The sequence below is a fragment of the Schistocerca serialis genome, chromosome 7, assembly GCF_023864345.2.
Source record: "Schistocerca serialis cubense isolate TAMUIC-IGC-003099 chromosome 7, iqSchSeri2.2, whole genome shotgun sequence".
Classification (NCBI taxonomy): Eukaryota; Metazoa; Arthropoda; class Insecta; order Orthoptera; family Acrididae; genus Schistocerca; species Schistocerca serialis.
The window spans coordinates 168,552,953-168,565,790 of record NC_064644.1 but is presented as its reverse complement, the minus strand read 5'-3'; the positions used below and the strand labels follow the sequence as shown (position 1 = coordinate 168,565,790).

The window sequence follows — 12,838 nt, the reverse complement described above, 5'->3', positions numbered from 1 at the left end:
AATAACTCTTAAAACGGTAGAAAACAAAAAAATATATATAATTAATAAACCAAAAGTACTGGAAAAATTGCAGATTTTCACGTTTAAGCTTCCTCTTAGTGTGTTGAAATTTAGTTGACACCTGCACATGCACACTTATGGGCTTCCTTTAACTTACAAATTTAAGATGAAAATATGATATTTAAGCTAATTTTTCCACTTTTATTATTATTATTCAGAAAGTCATAGAACACTATCTTTTCTGTCGTATTACCAGATACTACTGATGTAATTATAAGCAGTATCTTCTCTGCTCCAGCTAGCTGTATTACATAAATATTTATTACTAAAAATGGAAAAAATTGCATTTTCACAAGTTTTTATGCATTATTTACTTGAAAACTCCCATCAGAAAACTTTTGAAAATTACACAAAATATTGTTTGGTTAATAGGTTAGTAGTCAGTGCAAATACAGTGGGCAATACTTTTCTGTGTAAAATGTTAAAAAATTTTCAACATTCTGCATATTTCTCATCACTGAATTTCTAGTGTAAAATATGCGGGTTGTCAACTCTGTTTCCAGCATTCTTCTGTTTATAACAGAGTGAGAACTTGCACATTAACCATTCTGCATCCAGTTTTGTGTTTGGTTTGAACTTCTTGTTAGGTGCAATGTCAGTGAGGAAATACAGGATTGAAAAAGTGAGGTGTGTGGACTACGAAAAAAAGACAAGAAGGTGGTGTTTAAGAAAAGTGAAAAACACTTCACGGTTGTTGGAAATATGTCAGAGGTATTGCAGAAATTACTAGATCCTCAAGTAACGGTATTAGCATCACAACCACTGTGTAGGTATTGCTGCATCACTACAAGAAGAAATTTAGTGACAATCCACCTGAACGATCGCCATCACCTGAGTGTGAAACTGAAGAAGAAAGTTGCTACTCACTGTATAGTGGAGATGCTGAGTCACAGATAGGCACATTCCATCCTGGATGTTTCATTATTTGAAACTGAAGGAGAATGTTTATATTCCTGGATGTGAAGTTGTTGACACATTGAATGTTAGCATTTCTGCCTAGCTCCTACTATATCGCCCCTTAAATGTCCAGGAAATGTAAGAAGCATGAGAAGAAAACAGAATGTAAAAACAAAACTGGAAGAAATTGAAACAAGTTTTACACAAGCAACATCTTCAAAACTATATCATGTGTTTAATGTAGATGAATGTGGTGCAGAACTTGAAGATAGTGATATGTGCATGAAATGCGATGTATGGTTTTTAAAACCTAAATACAGCTATCTCATCAGTCACCTACATTGAGAACGTACAGTTGCTGACACTGATACCAGGTAGCCACTCTAAGCAGCTGATATGGAAATACATGCTCACTTCCTCACATTATTTGATTTCAAAAGCTCGTAAAATAAAGAATGAGAAAGGTATTTGGGCACACCCAGATTCTTACTGTGGTCATTCGTTGCAAGATGATACACTCACTGTTGCTTTGGATTGTTCAAATGTGTGTGAAATCTTATGGGCTTTGGAATGTTACCTAAGTGATGACAAAGATTACAGCAAGAAAAGTCCTAACCAGGCCGATTCTATAGTGAAAATGGTAAAAAGATATATGACAAAATCATGAAGAGAAGCATATCTCGTAATGAAAAATGAGCAAACCGAATTTAAAAATTGGTCACACAGAATTGTATTCCTTATGACCAAAATGGGTAAAATGCCAGCCAGTGAAGGAAGTATGCACATGTATTTATTGCACCAATTTGAAACTTGTTTGTTTTACCATAAGCATCGTCACAAGAAAGAAGTACATAGAGATGGGCCTGATGCTTTTGGTGTGTGTCGAGAGCCGCAAGATAAATGTTGGTTGCAGGAGTGTGCAATGTATCCTTGGTGCTCAAGTGATCACTGTTGAAGTATTACACCTTCAGGATACTGACAATGACGTAACCTATGCATTGTGGGAGGGAGGAGAGTTTGTGAAGAAGACAGTAGAGCCACAGAAGTTTGTTATAGAGGTTAGTCATTGGGCCATGAAAGGAATGCTCACCATCATACCCGGAGGATTCAGAGACAGGCCATAGCACATGTAAAGTCAGCCACATCCCAGAATACCAACACATTAGTTCTTGATTTCAACTTTGCTGAGAACTGATCTGTTGGTTTGCAGAACATAATTCAAAGGTACCACTGGCACACATCTCAAATATCAACATTAACATGTGTTGTTCACTTCCTTGGAACACCACATGGTTCTGCTATTCTCAGTGATGATCTCAGCCGTCAGCTTGATAATTGATGTGAGAGAGTCTAGAGGCCATTCATTTTGTAGACACATGTATGTGACTGATGGTGCAGCATCTCGATTTTAAAAACTGCTTTCAGCTTTATGAGCTTGTCAACACTGTAGTACAGGAATTAAGACAAAAAAAATTGATATTTTCAGTAACGGATCATGGGAAAAGTGCTTGTGATTGGGTAAGTGGTATCTGTATACATCTTGCATGAAGATATAATCTCCAGCATGAAGCTGTTGATGCTCTAAGAAGATGCTAATGGATTTGTACACACTGTACCAACATTAGTAGCAAACATGAAACTCTTAATTGCAAATGAAAGTACATTAAGGGAATTTTGTTTAAAAAAAGAGAGAAGAGTGGTCTGTTATAAAGCCTGTGGTACGAATTCAGTTAAGTCACTACTGGGTTGCATCCTGCAGTGGCACATACATTGCAAGAACGGTTCTCCACAAAATGCAGCCTGTTACTGTGTGTGAAATGCACAGACCACAGTGTACACTAGAAGACTTTGCAGTGAGTCACCTCATTTATTGTGTGTTTGACAATCAGTGGTGGGTGGTACAAACAATAAGTATGTCTCATGTGCTGCAAGATATAACCGTCTCCTTTGTGACACCTCAAAGTCCTGCTAATGGTTTCAAATGGCCATCAACAAAAGATCAGTGTGCAGTTCCTATTTCCCAAGCACTGCTCTTGTTTGGTCATTCTTTTCCATGTGCAGATTCAGCTTGGCTGTATGAGTTCAGTGAGAAGCAGATGAAGAAAACAGTGCAGTGTTGGTTATTACATTGTGGACAGTTTTAATTCATGGAAAGTCATGAAGTAGTAAAATCATGACAAAAGACAATAATAATTTGTGAATATTATTATAAAAAGAAAAATGGGTATAAATATTCTATATCCAATTTTTGTTATAAAATGTTTTTGAAGAAAACTATGAATTGTTTTCCCACTCACTTATAATGTTGTAAAGTAATTATTTTGATTCAGAAATACCAGTTTTGCATGACATTTACTTAAAATCAGCGATCACTTTAAATAGTGAAGTGTCCATGATTTTTTGACCTTGAGAGTAGAGCTAGGTCTACCTAAAAAATTTCTCACATTTTGTATAGACAAGTATTGCCCACTCTGATTGCACATTCCCTAAGTACAATGGCCATCTAATGGACCAAACTTTTTAGAACATTTAGGATGGGGGTTTTGGAGAAAATTTCTAAATAACCAAAAATTTCAGATTCTTTCATCTTTAAGTACAAATATTTTGGTGGTTTAAGAATTTCATGCATTAATGTCATAGCTGACAGTTAGCAGTCCATCCACTCGATCATTTCATATTTTCAAAACATAATTTTGAAATACGCAGAAAGTTACAAATTTTCATAGTTCATTTTTCCAAAAAGAAAAAAGCTCAGAAGTATGTATGTATTTATCATGTCTTATAGCATTGGGAACAAATTATTTGCTGAGAATAAGTTCAGATTTCTATCACTTTTTGTTTCTTTATTGTAATTGTTCAATTTTGCCTTTCATTATGACATTTTCACAAATACTCTCATTTAGAGACATCTGTAGTGTTTTAACAAATCATCAGAAAATCAGAATATTGTAGTTTTGGAGAGGTCATGTGGAATTTCAACATATATTTTTTTCAGTGAACTTGAAATAGTGATGTGGCACGTTCCTGCTTGACCTGTATGATTTGAGATGAAATTGCTCTACAGTACATAATAGTGAATTTAAACTGAATAAATCAGTAGTTTTGGAAACATTGATACATGTCATCAGAAAGCTAGGATACAAACTTCACAGTAACATGTTTTAATTTTCAGGAAACTAATGAACTTACTAGGTACTCAGTATAGAAGTTCAGATACACTCAAAATTACTGCTGCCTTTGTGCCATTATACTGTTTAATTTGCAAATTTACTATTATACTTCTGTTGTCTCAGTTTTTCTGAACTGACTGTCACTCTTCATTAATCAGTGAAGTCAGTAAGCAAAACTTTGCATAATTTATCATAATTTGAAGTATGCCAACTGCACTTGCAAGTAGATAATTTTCAGCATAGACACACAAAATAGTTCTGTAAGCTATGTTACTTTGTTAAGTAACTACCTCATATGTAAACCATGTTATTGCCAGAACATATAGCTTACTACTTGAGTAAATTTCACCTTAGCAATTTTATAAACGAATGTACAGGGTGTATCAAAAAGAATGTCACAGACTTACACAACTGAAAGACATGATAATAGAAGTGCAAGTATCCAGGAAGTATGTGCTCTAAAATGCATACCTTAACAGCTATGAGCACCTGTTAATCTTTGGTACTTTGGAACACAACTCTTCTAATGAACAAGTGTTCATAACTTTTAAGGTATGCATTTTAGAACACATGTTTATTGGACATTTTTTTCTTGTTTTGGTTCATTCTACCACTTCCAAAAATATGGAAAGCAAAGAGCTTGCAGTAGAAGAGATTTGTTACACAATACTTAAAATCAAGAATGTCTCACAGGTCTTAATATATGCATTTTAGAACCCATGTTTACTGACATTTGTGCTTCTGTTATCATGTACTTTCAACCATGTAAGTTTGCACCATCCCTTTTGATACACCATGTACATTTTCCAGAATCATACACTACCATTATGCCTCAGCTGGTCCCAAGTTAACGTCTATGCATCGAATCTGCCTATCCCAATCATGTAGTCGGGTCAAAGCTTAAGAAGTACTCATTTAACATTTTTACAATATTATGAAGAGGATAGACTGCTACTCACTGTAAAAATGACATGTTGAGTTGCAGACAGGCATGACAAAAAGACTGTTACATATAAGTTTTTGGCCAAAGCCTTCTTCAGAAAAGAAAAACACACACATTAATACAGGGAAGCAAACCTCATGTATACATGACCACTATCTCGGGCCATTCTGGCCAGAGCGGCTGGGGATAGTGGTCATGTGTGTGTGTGTGTGTGTGTGTGTGTGTGTGTGTGTGTGAGAGGTGTGCTTGCTTGTGTGAATGTGTGTGTGATTTTCTTTTGTTAAGAATGCTCTGGCCGAAAACCTATATGTAGCAGTTTTTTTGTTGTGCCTGTCGGCAACTCATCATGTCGCCTTCATAGTGAGTAGCAATTTATCCTTTTCGGAATATTGTTGATATTACAATGTGGTCTTTCAGTTAACATTTTCTATGATAATTCATGCTCATGCAGTCTGCAACATGTTTACAATACTCTACTTGGTAAACTTTTTGTTTTGTGCCACACCAACAGTTTGAGGTGACTAGTAATGAACTGAGTTCAACTGCCTTTTTGTATAAACTGTGAATCATGACGTAAGTTTCAATAAGTTTTGTCACTGATAGTGTCACTGGATGGTTGATATAGCATGGTTCTTTTGATGTGTGAATAGAAGTTGTAGAAGACTAGTCATTGTCCAACACGCCAGTTTAAAGTTTATAGACATGAGGCCAAGTGAAACTAAGAAACAGGGGTGTTGTGCCCATTATTCTGTATTATAATTCAGTACCCAAAAATGTTTCAGTTTGAGATGATAAATGTATACCCTACCAAGAAGAACAAGAAGATGAGGCTCAAACCAGTTTCATAACATTACAGATGGGGTAGTTATTGCTAATAGGAAAGTAAGTAGCCCAGGTATTGAGTTTTTTGGTGGCTTATCATCATCGTGAAATCTTGTATACATCTTACTATATCGCTTAGGATGATCTTGTCTAATGCATATGTTAACTCGGAACTTGCTCAACCCATGCTGGACTGTGGATACAAACTTTTGGTGGATCATAGAACACGTGTCTGAGAGAATCAGCATTCAGTGGATCTTCTGTAGAACTGACTTCTCCTTCAGCTGCCTTGTGCAGTCGTGCCAGGGACAAAGAAGTACATTGGGCCCAAAGCTACCATGAAGATTATAGAACTCGTATCAATGGTAATCATTACAGTCAGCCACAGCCAAGTGCAACTGCATACTCGTAGCACTGGTAGTGCCACTCGTTGCTTGTGGACAAAATTAATCATCAACTACAACAATGAAAAGGACAATCCTGATGATGCTCTTGACATGCGAGATGCACAAGGAAAAAAGGATCAATTTCAATGATGAGAAATACTATTTCCAATTAGTCTTCATTTTTAGTCCACTGTGGCATAGGCAGGGACTGTCATTCAGTCATAATTTGGCCCAGTAACCAGCTTCTTATCCTGAGGTAGTCATGTGGGGTGCTTATTGCAGAAATATCTGGATGACAGCCAATGATGCTAGATTGTATGCAGAGGAATGCTAAGATGAACTTTTGTGTCTGTTGACTGCTGTGAGACACCAGTCTTCTCGAGACATTGGCAGCCTTGTTATGTTGCAAGACAGTGACATAGCCTCAAAAGTATGGATTATAAAATGAATTACATCATTGTGTTCGGACTGGGGTTATTTTTCACTTTACAGTTGGAGAATAATGTTGCAGCCTGTGACATTGTCACACTTGGGTTTGATGAGAATTTGAATAGGTTGGCGGAAACCAGCAGATTGACCTGGTTGTATGTTACTCTGATAATGTTTTGGGCCAGGTTTCAAGCAGGTATCCCACTTCAGTGTTTATGGGAAAATCGTGATAGTCAGGGCTCAGCATGATGAAAGTAGAAAATTAAAGAAGAAACAGGAGCAGGTAAGAGCGAAACTGGAAAGTATGTGTAGGAAGTAGAAAGGGTAAAAAAGGAACAAGAGAATGTAAAACTGAAACATAAGATCACTATTGGAATTTCTACGATACAGAGTATGAGTCTTTGAAAGCCAAGATGCTGAGAGCTCACCTTGCCTTTTTTTAGTCTGTGGCTGCTCAAGTTGAGCCTTTTTTGACTATATTCCACTTAGATGGCTCCTTATCTCCTTTCCTCTATACTTGGCTCCAGTTTATAGGCAGAGAATTAATGAAAAACCTTGTCAAACCAAAGGTTTCTGAGAAATAGACTATCTTCAAAATAGATCTAAGTGACACCACAGATCTGTTGTGAACTCAGAAAGTGGGCTATGGATATGGAACCAAACAAGCTATGGCTCAGTGTGGTGTATCAGAGGAGGATCTAGGATCTCTCGGTGTTCCAGAGTGAATGCCTTGCATTTGTTAGGAATATGGTATCCACAATTCTGTATAAATCACCTCTGCCATATTGCTTTATAAAGGGCATGTGTTGAAATCCAAAAGTGCAGTTAATGCTGACCTGAAGAAAACGGGTAGGCATTGGCATTGACATGTTTTCTACGTTAAGTCGCTTTGGTGGTCATAATAGGGTGACCAGACATCACGTTTTTAATGGGACTGCACTTTCTTTGTCCTGTTTCCCTTTGTCCCATGAAATATTTTCTTAATCAGCAGTACCCTTATCTTTTTGTGTGTGTGCTTTTATTTATTTTTACTTTTTTTTCGCAATGTAGCATCATAGCATGTTATGTTATGTTAACCGGGAACCTAGAAACGACGGAGAGGCTCCGTCCCCGCCGCAGCCACAGTGGTCTGCATCCCCATGATGACTATTGCAGTCCACTTCGCCCCTCCGCCGCCCCACACCAAACCCAGGGTTATTGTGCAGTTCGGCCCCTGGTGGACCTCCCATGGAACATCTCACACCAGATGAGTGTAACCCCTATGTTTGCGTGGTAGAGTAATGGTGGTGTAGCATATGTGGAAAACTTGTTTGCACAGCAATTGCCGACATAGTGTAGCTGAGGCAGAATAAGGGGAGCCAGCCCGAATTTGCCAAGTCAGATGGAAAACTGCCTAAAAACCATGCACAGGCTGGCTAGTTCACTGGACCTTGACACAAATCCGCCGGGCAGATTCGTGCCGGGGAGCGGCGCTCCTTCCCGCCCGGAAAGCAGTGCGTTGACCGCATGGCTAATTGGGCGGGCATCATAGACATAGTTTTTTAACATTTTCTTGAATCTTGCATTGTCTTGGATGCAAAGATGGAATAAAGAAGAATTATTTTGATCATGAGATGAGGAGGGGTGTCCACAGATTTTTCCATCATCATGCTCAGTGCCAGTGATTTGTGGGTGAGCTTCGCAATTTTTATTGATTATTTGCTACTGCAGAAATGACAGACAGATGTAACAAGTTTTTGTTACAGAACATTAGAGGGCTGTCAGTGTTCAATTGTATTTGTAGTTATGAGTTAGCTATTTACTGTTAGATGACATAAATTTGCAGTAGATGCAACTGACACTGTCTTTGGACTGTACAGACCACAGTGAGAATTAGGCGGCAGTTTCAACACCAGCTACGGCAAGATTATCGACTTCGGTGGGTACAAGAGGGCAGGAATAAACAAGGTTTATTCCAAACTGAACATTGAAGGCATCAGTTGTGCATCCCATGTGGTACACAATGGAGTTCAAATAAGTGCAAATATTCTTCCCATTGACATATAATCAATAGTTAATAAAATTTGTCAATATTTTCACATTTACACTGTGCATATGAGGGAACTGAAATCATTCTGTAATTTCGTTGATAATGAATACAAGCAAGTTCTCTCCATCTGAACAGGCCTTAGAAGGTCCAGTGGTACCGACTGGCCGCCGTGTCATCCACAGTCCACATGCGGATACGGAGGGGCATATGTCAGTTTACGAGACTGGAGCCAGTACTTCTCAACCAAGTAGCTCATCAGTTTGCCTCACAAAGGCTGAGTGCACCCCGCTTTCCAACAGCGCTGGCAGACTGGATAGTCACCCATCCAAGTGCTAGCCCAGCCCGACAGCACTTAACTTCAGTGATCTGAGGGGAACCGGTGTCACCTCTGTGGCAAGGCCGTCGGCTCACAAGCAAGTTCTAGGTAGTATTAAAACTAGATGGTTGTCATTGTCGCCAGGAGCTACGAGAGTTATTGGCATGTATTAACCTTTGAAATCACATTTTCTGTCTCAGGATAGGAGTCCTACATTGCTGAAACAGTTTTTTTAAGAGCCCACAGTCTCTTCTTTGGCTTGGCTTTTGGTCTATAAACATCAGTTTTTATTTAATTTAGTAAAGTGATGCAGTCACGTATGCAGAATAGTTTCTTTTTGTCTAGCATCCCATTTTTTTATCCCGATTTTTCCCAAATGTCCTGTTTTTTCATGTGGAAAATTTGGTCACCCTAGGTCATGAGACTGATACCATTGTTCATAAGTTCCAACGTCTTTTATAAATCTGGTCAATAAAGGAAATCCTCAAAAATTTTAATGGGATCGTGATCACATTAATCAGTTCTAGATGATGGCCATTGATGATAAAAGTGAATGTAAAAAATCAAAAAGATTTATAAGGCTTGCTTTCATTCTCTGGCAATTCCTCAATTCTGGGTGATAATTTGACTAAAGCCTCTCTCATAGCCTTTCGTACTACTCATGATGCCGTCGAGTTCACTAGGGGTATTGGATGTGTACCCATCATGAAGTGGTTAACACAAAGTGTCCGAAATGCATATGGTAGATGCAGAGAACCAGTAGCAGAGAAAGGGGCAGTTTGAGAAGTCCTTAAAATAAAATGAGAGAAAGAGGGCTGAGCAGAAAAAGTTAAGAGAGCTACAAAGTAAGAAAATGAAACTTGAGGAAAGTTCTGAGAAAGAGGTTTCTCAGGTAGAAGGTGTTTATAACTACACAGTATTTGCTTGTGACTTCATGTAATGTTCATGTATGTGCCCTTACCAAACTAGACTGTTACTATTCATTCCATAATTGTTTTATTCAAATTTTATTTGAATTTTATTCTTAGATCCCTTTGTAAACAGTGTAATTATTTTCTGCAGTAGATAATGCTCTTAGTTTTTATGTCAGTGTGATTGTTCCTGATGGAACTGTTTTATTAATAATGTTCACTTCCTTTGCTTATAGTCTCATTTGAGTTTTCCTGTAATTTTTTGTTAATATTACTTTTGAAACTTAATTCTGTTGTCAGATGTGGTATGTTTGTTTGTTTATTTATTTATTTTAGAATCTCTTGACACACTGATGTCCCATTCAAGGCATCAGCCAGTAGTATCATTGAGCAGCCATTGTCAGATTATGAATTATAGTTACACAGTTTAACAACTACTCAAATGCAGAGACATTGAACTAATGACAGGTACAAACTACCAGAATGTGGAGATGTTGAGTCAAAGACAGGTACATAAATAACACTGAAAATTGTTAGCTTTCAGACAAATTATCTTTTGAGCTAAAGCACACGTGCTCTCTCTCTCTCTCTCTCTCTCTCTCACACACACACACACACACACACACACACACACACACAAACAGAGTCTGTACAGCCACATTGTGTCGGGTGAATGCACAATACCTGGACTGCAGTTCTGCAGCTTGACCGGGGTGAGAGGTTCTGTTGGGTGGAACAGGAAGACGGAGAAAGGGGGCAGTGAGCAGGAGGTAGTACTGGGAAAGGGTGGCTGACGGCTCAGAGGGAGGCAGCAGATACAGTGGATAGGAATGTAACATGGGCAGTGGTACAGGTGAGTTAATGCAGTGCATGATTATGTGTCAGATTAGATTGAAAAGGGAGTGGCAGAACATGGAAGGGGGGAGGCGCTGTGAGAAGAGGTTGTGAGGAATATGTGTGAAGTTTGAGTCCTGGGGCAGGTGGGAGTGGAACAAGGGTGAGGGGCTAGCATAGATGAAGACCAGGAGAATTATGGGAACAGAGGATGTGTAGCAAGGGCAACTCTCATCTACGTACATCAGAAAAGCTGTTGTTGGAGAGGGGAGGGGGGGGGGGGAGGCTGTCAGTTGCAACGAGAGACCAGGTGGAGCATGTTACTTGGTATCCCCACCCTCCCTCATTCAGTATTGATATACTTAACATCAAGTACATTTTTTCCTCAGTATCATTTTTTGTGTGTGGAATAATATCAATATAGGAAACATTTATTTTAGTAAATGGATTAGTTAAATTATCCATTACAGGTGTTGAAAATTTGTAAATGAGAATACCTTTGCTTTACGTTTCAGATGATGAGAAAAATTCTGGTAAGCTGGTAGTAAACTCTGGAATTGGAAGCACGACTGATAAATGGGGATCACCTTCATGGGCAAACTTCCGGTTCGACTATGAGGCAATTATGAAATGTTTTGACTAATGAAAGGAATCGCCAGATTTCTTCGTACGAACTTAAAAGGAAACTATATTGTTTGTATATTCTCATTCTGGTTCCTCTGTGTGAGAGGATATCTCAGGGTGACAGACATGCACCGCTGTGTCCCTTTCACAAAGGGACTTGTAAATAGGTGTGGATCCTGTAAATTGCACTTTTACAGTTAGAAACACTTTAATTTTAAGAGATATTTGGATGATCTCTTTGTTACTCTGTATCTGTTGTAATTTTGTTAATAAAACATTGCAGTTAGTACTGGTACATATTTTTGATATATGCCCTGCTCCCATTAGTGGTGGTACACGAATTTGTACATTTTACTCTGAGAAGTTTGATTGTTTCTGGATTTTAATTTTTTCTTGCCAACTTATATCAAGAACTTAACTGCAAATATGCATCTGTTCATCAGTTTTCATGGACCATATGATTCATTTTGTGTATCTTTATCCAGATTGAGAAGCCAGAAAATTAGATCTTCAATTAACATAAAAATTCTTTTGGTATTGTGATTAACATGATGAACACACAACTTTCTACATTCTGCAAAACACCATATGCTGTGTAATGAAGGATACAGCAACAGATTTTTACAGTAAAGCTCATGTTGTGTGTTACAAGAGGAAGTAATATGTGACTGCACACTTCTTGGAACATACATTCTCGAAAGTTCTTTTACATAGCCCATTAGTCCATATAAAATCCATCATGTATATGATCAGATTCTAATATGCTTTCCTCTTGCGTGATACGTCAGTTTTCAGTTCTGCAATCTTTTATAACTGTAACCCACATTTCAGTACTCTTATTATCTCAATTATGAAATGACCTTCAGAGAAACATTTTTAGTTTTTCTTGTTGACTCTTGTTACCTCATATTAAATGAATCTCCCTACCAATTTCTGAAATTTTTATGTACCTTTAAATGTTAGAAACAGTAAGAAATATAATACAGACAAGTAAGAAGCAAAAATTTTTCATGGTATTTACTCGTAATGAATAAGCAACAAAACATTTATTTGGCAGAAGCCAAACAGAGAGCAGGATGTGTCATCCAGAATCCTGGGGCAGAGGAGACCTAAAAGGTAAATAATAAGTGTAAAATTTTGTGATTGATTACACCTGACACATTTCAGATGGCAGCTCAGTTTATAAAGTGTTGAGACACAGTAGAACTACATCACAGAATATAATTGGTAATCAAATGTAGATAAGGCAAAATGAATGGGGAAAGGAGCAGAAAATAGCATATATAAAGTGAAAATACATGTATAATTAGAAATGAAAGGATAGACTGCATTGTGAGAGATAGAGGCACAGGATACAGCTTAAAATGATCAGCGGAAACTCAATTAACTCTGAGTGCCAGGTATATTACGAAAAGCC

At 37.8% G+C, this 12,838-nt stretch overlaps 1 protein-coding gene across 1 annotated transcript in view; it reads left to right on the top strand.

Annotated features, from left to right (window-relative positions):
- Positions 1-11,716, top strand: part of LOC126412855 (m7GpppN-mRNA hydrolase) — a 53,611-nt gene extending 41,895 nt beyond the window's left edge. The window contains exon 6 of the mRNA XM_050082717.1: positions 11,313-11,716. Coding sequence (XP_049938674.1) covers positions 11,313-11,440 — 128 coding nt within the window. The 3' untranslated portion in view covers positions 11,441-11,716. The remainder of the gene's footprint in view (positions 1-11,312) is intronic.
- Positions 11,717-12,838: the final 1,122 nt, after the last annotated feature.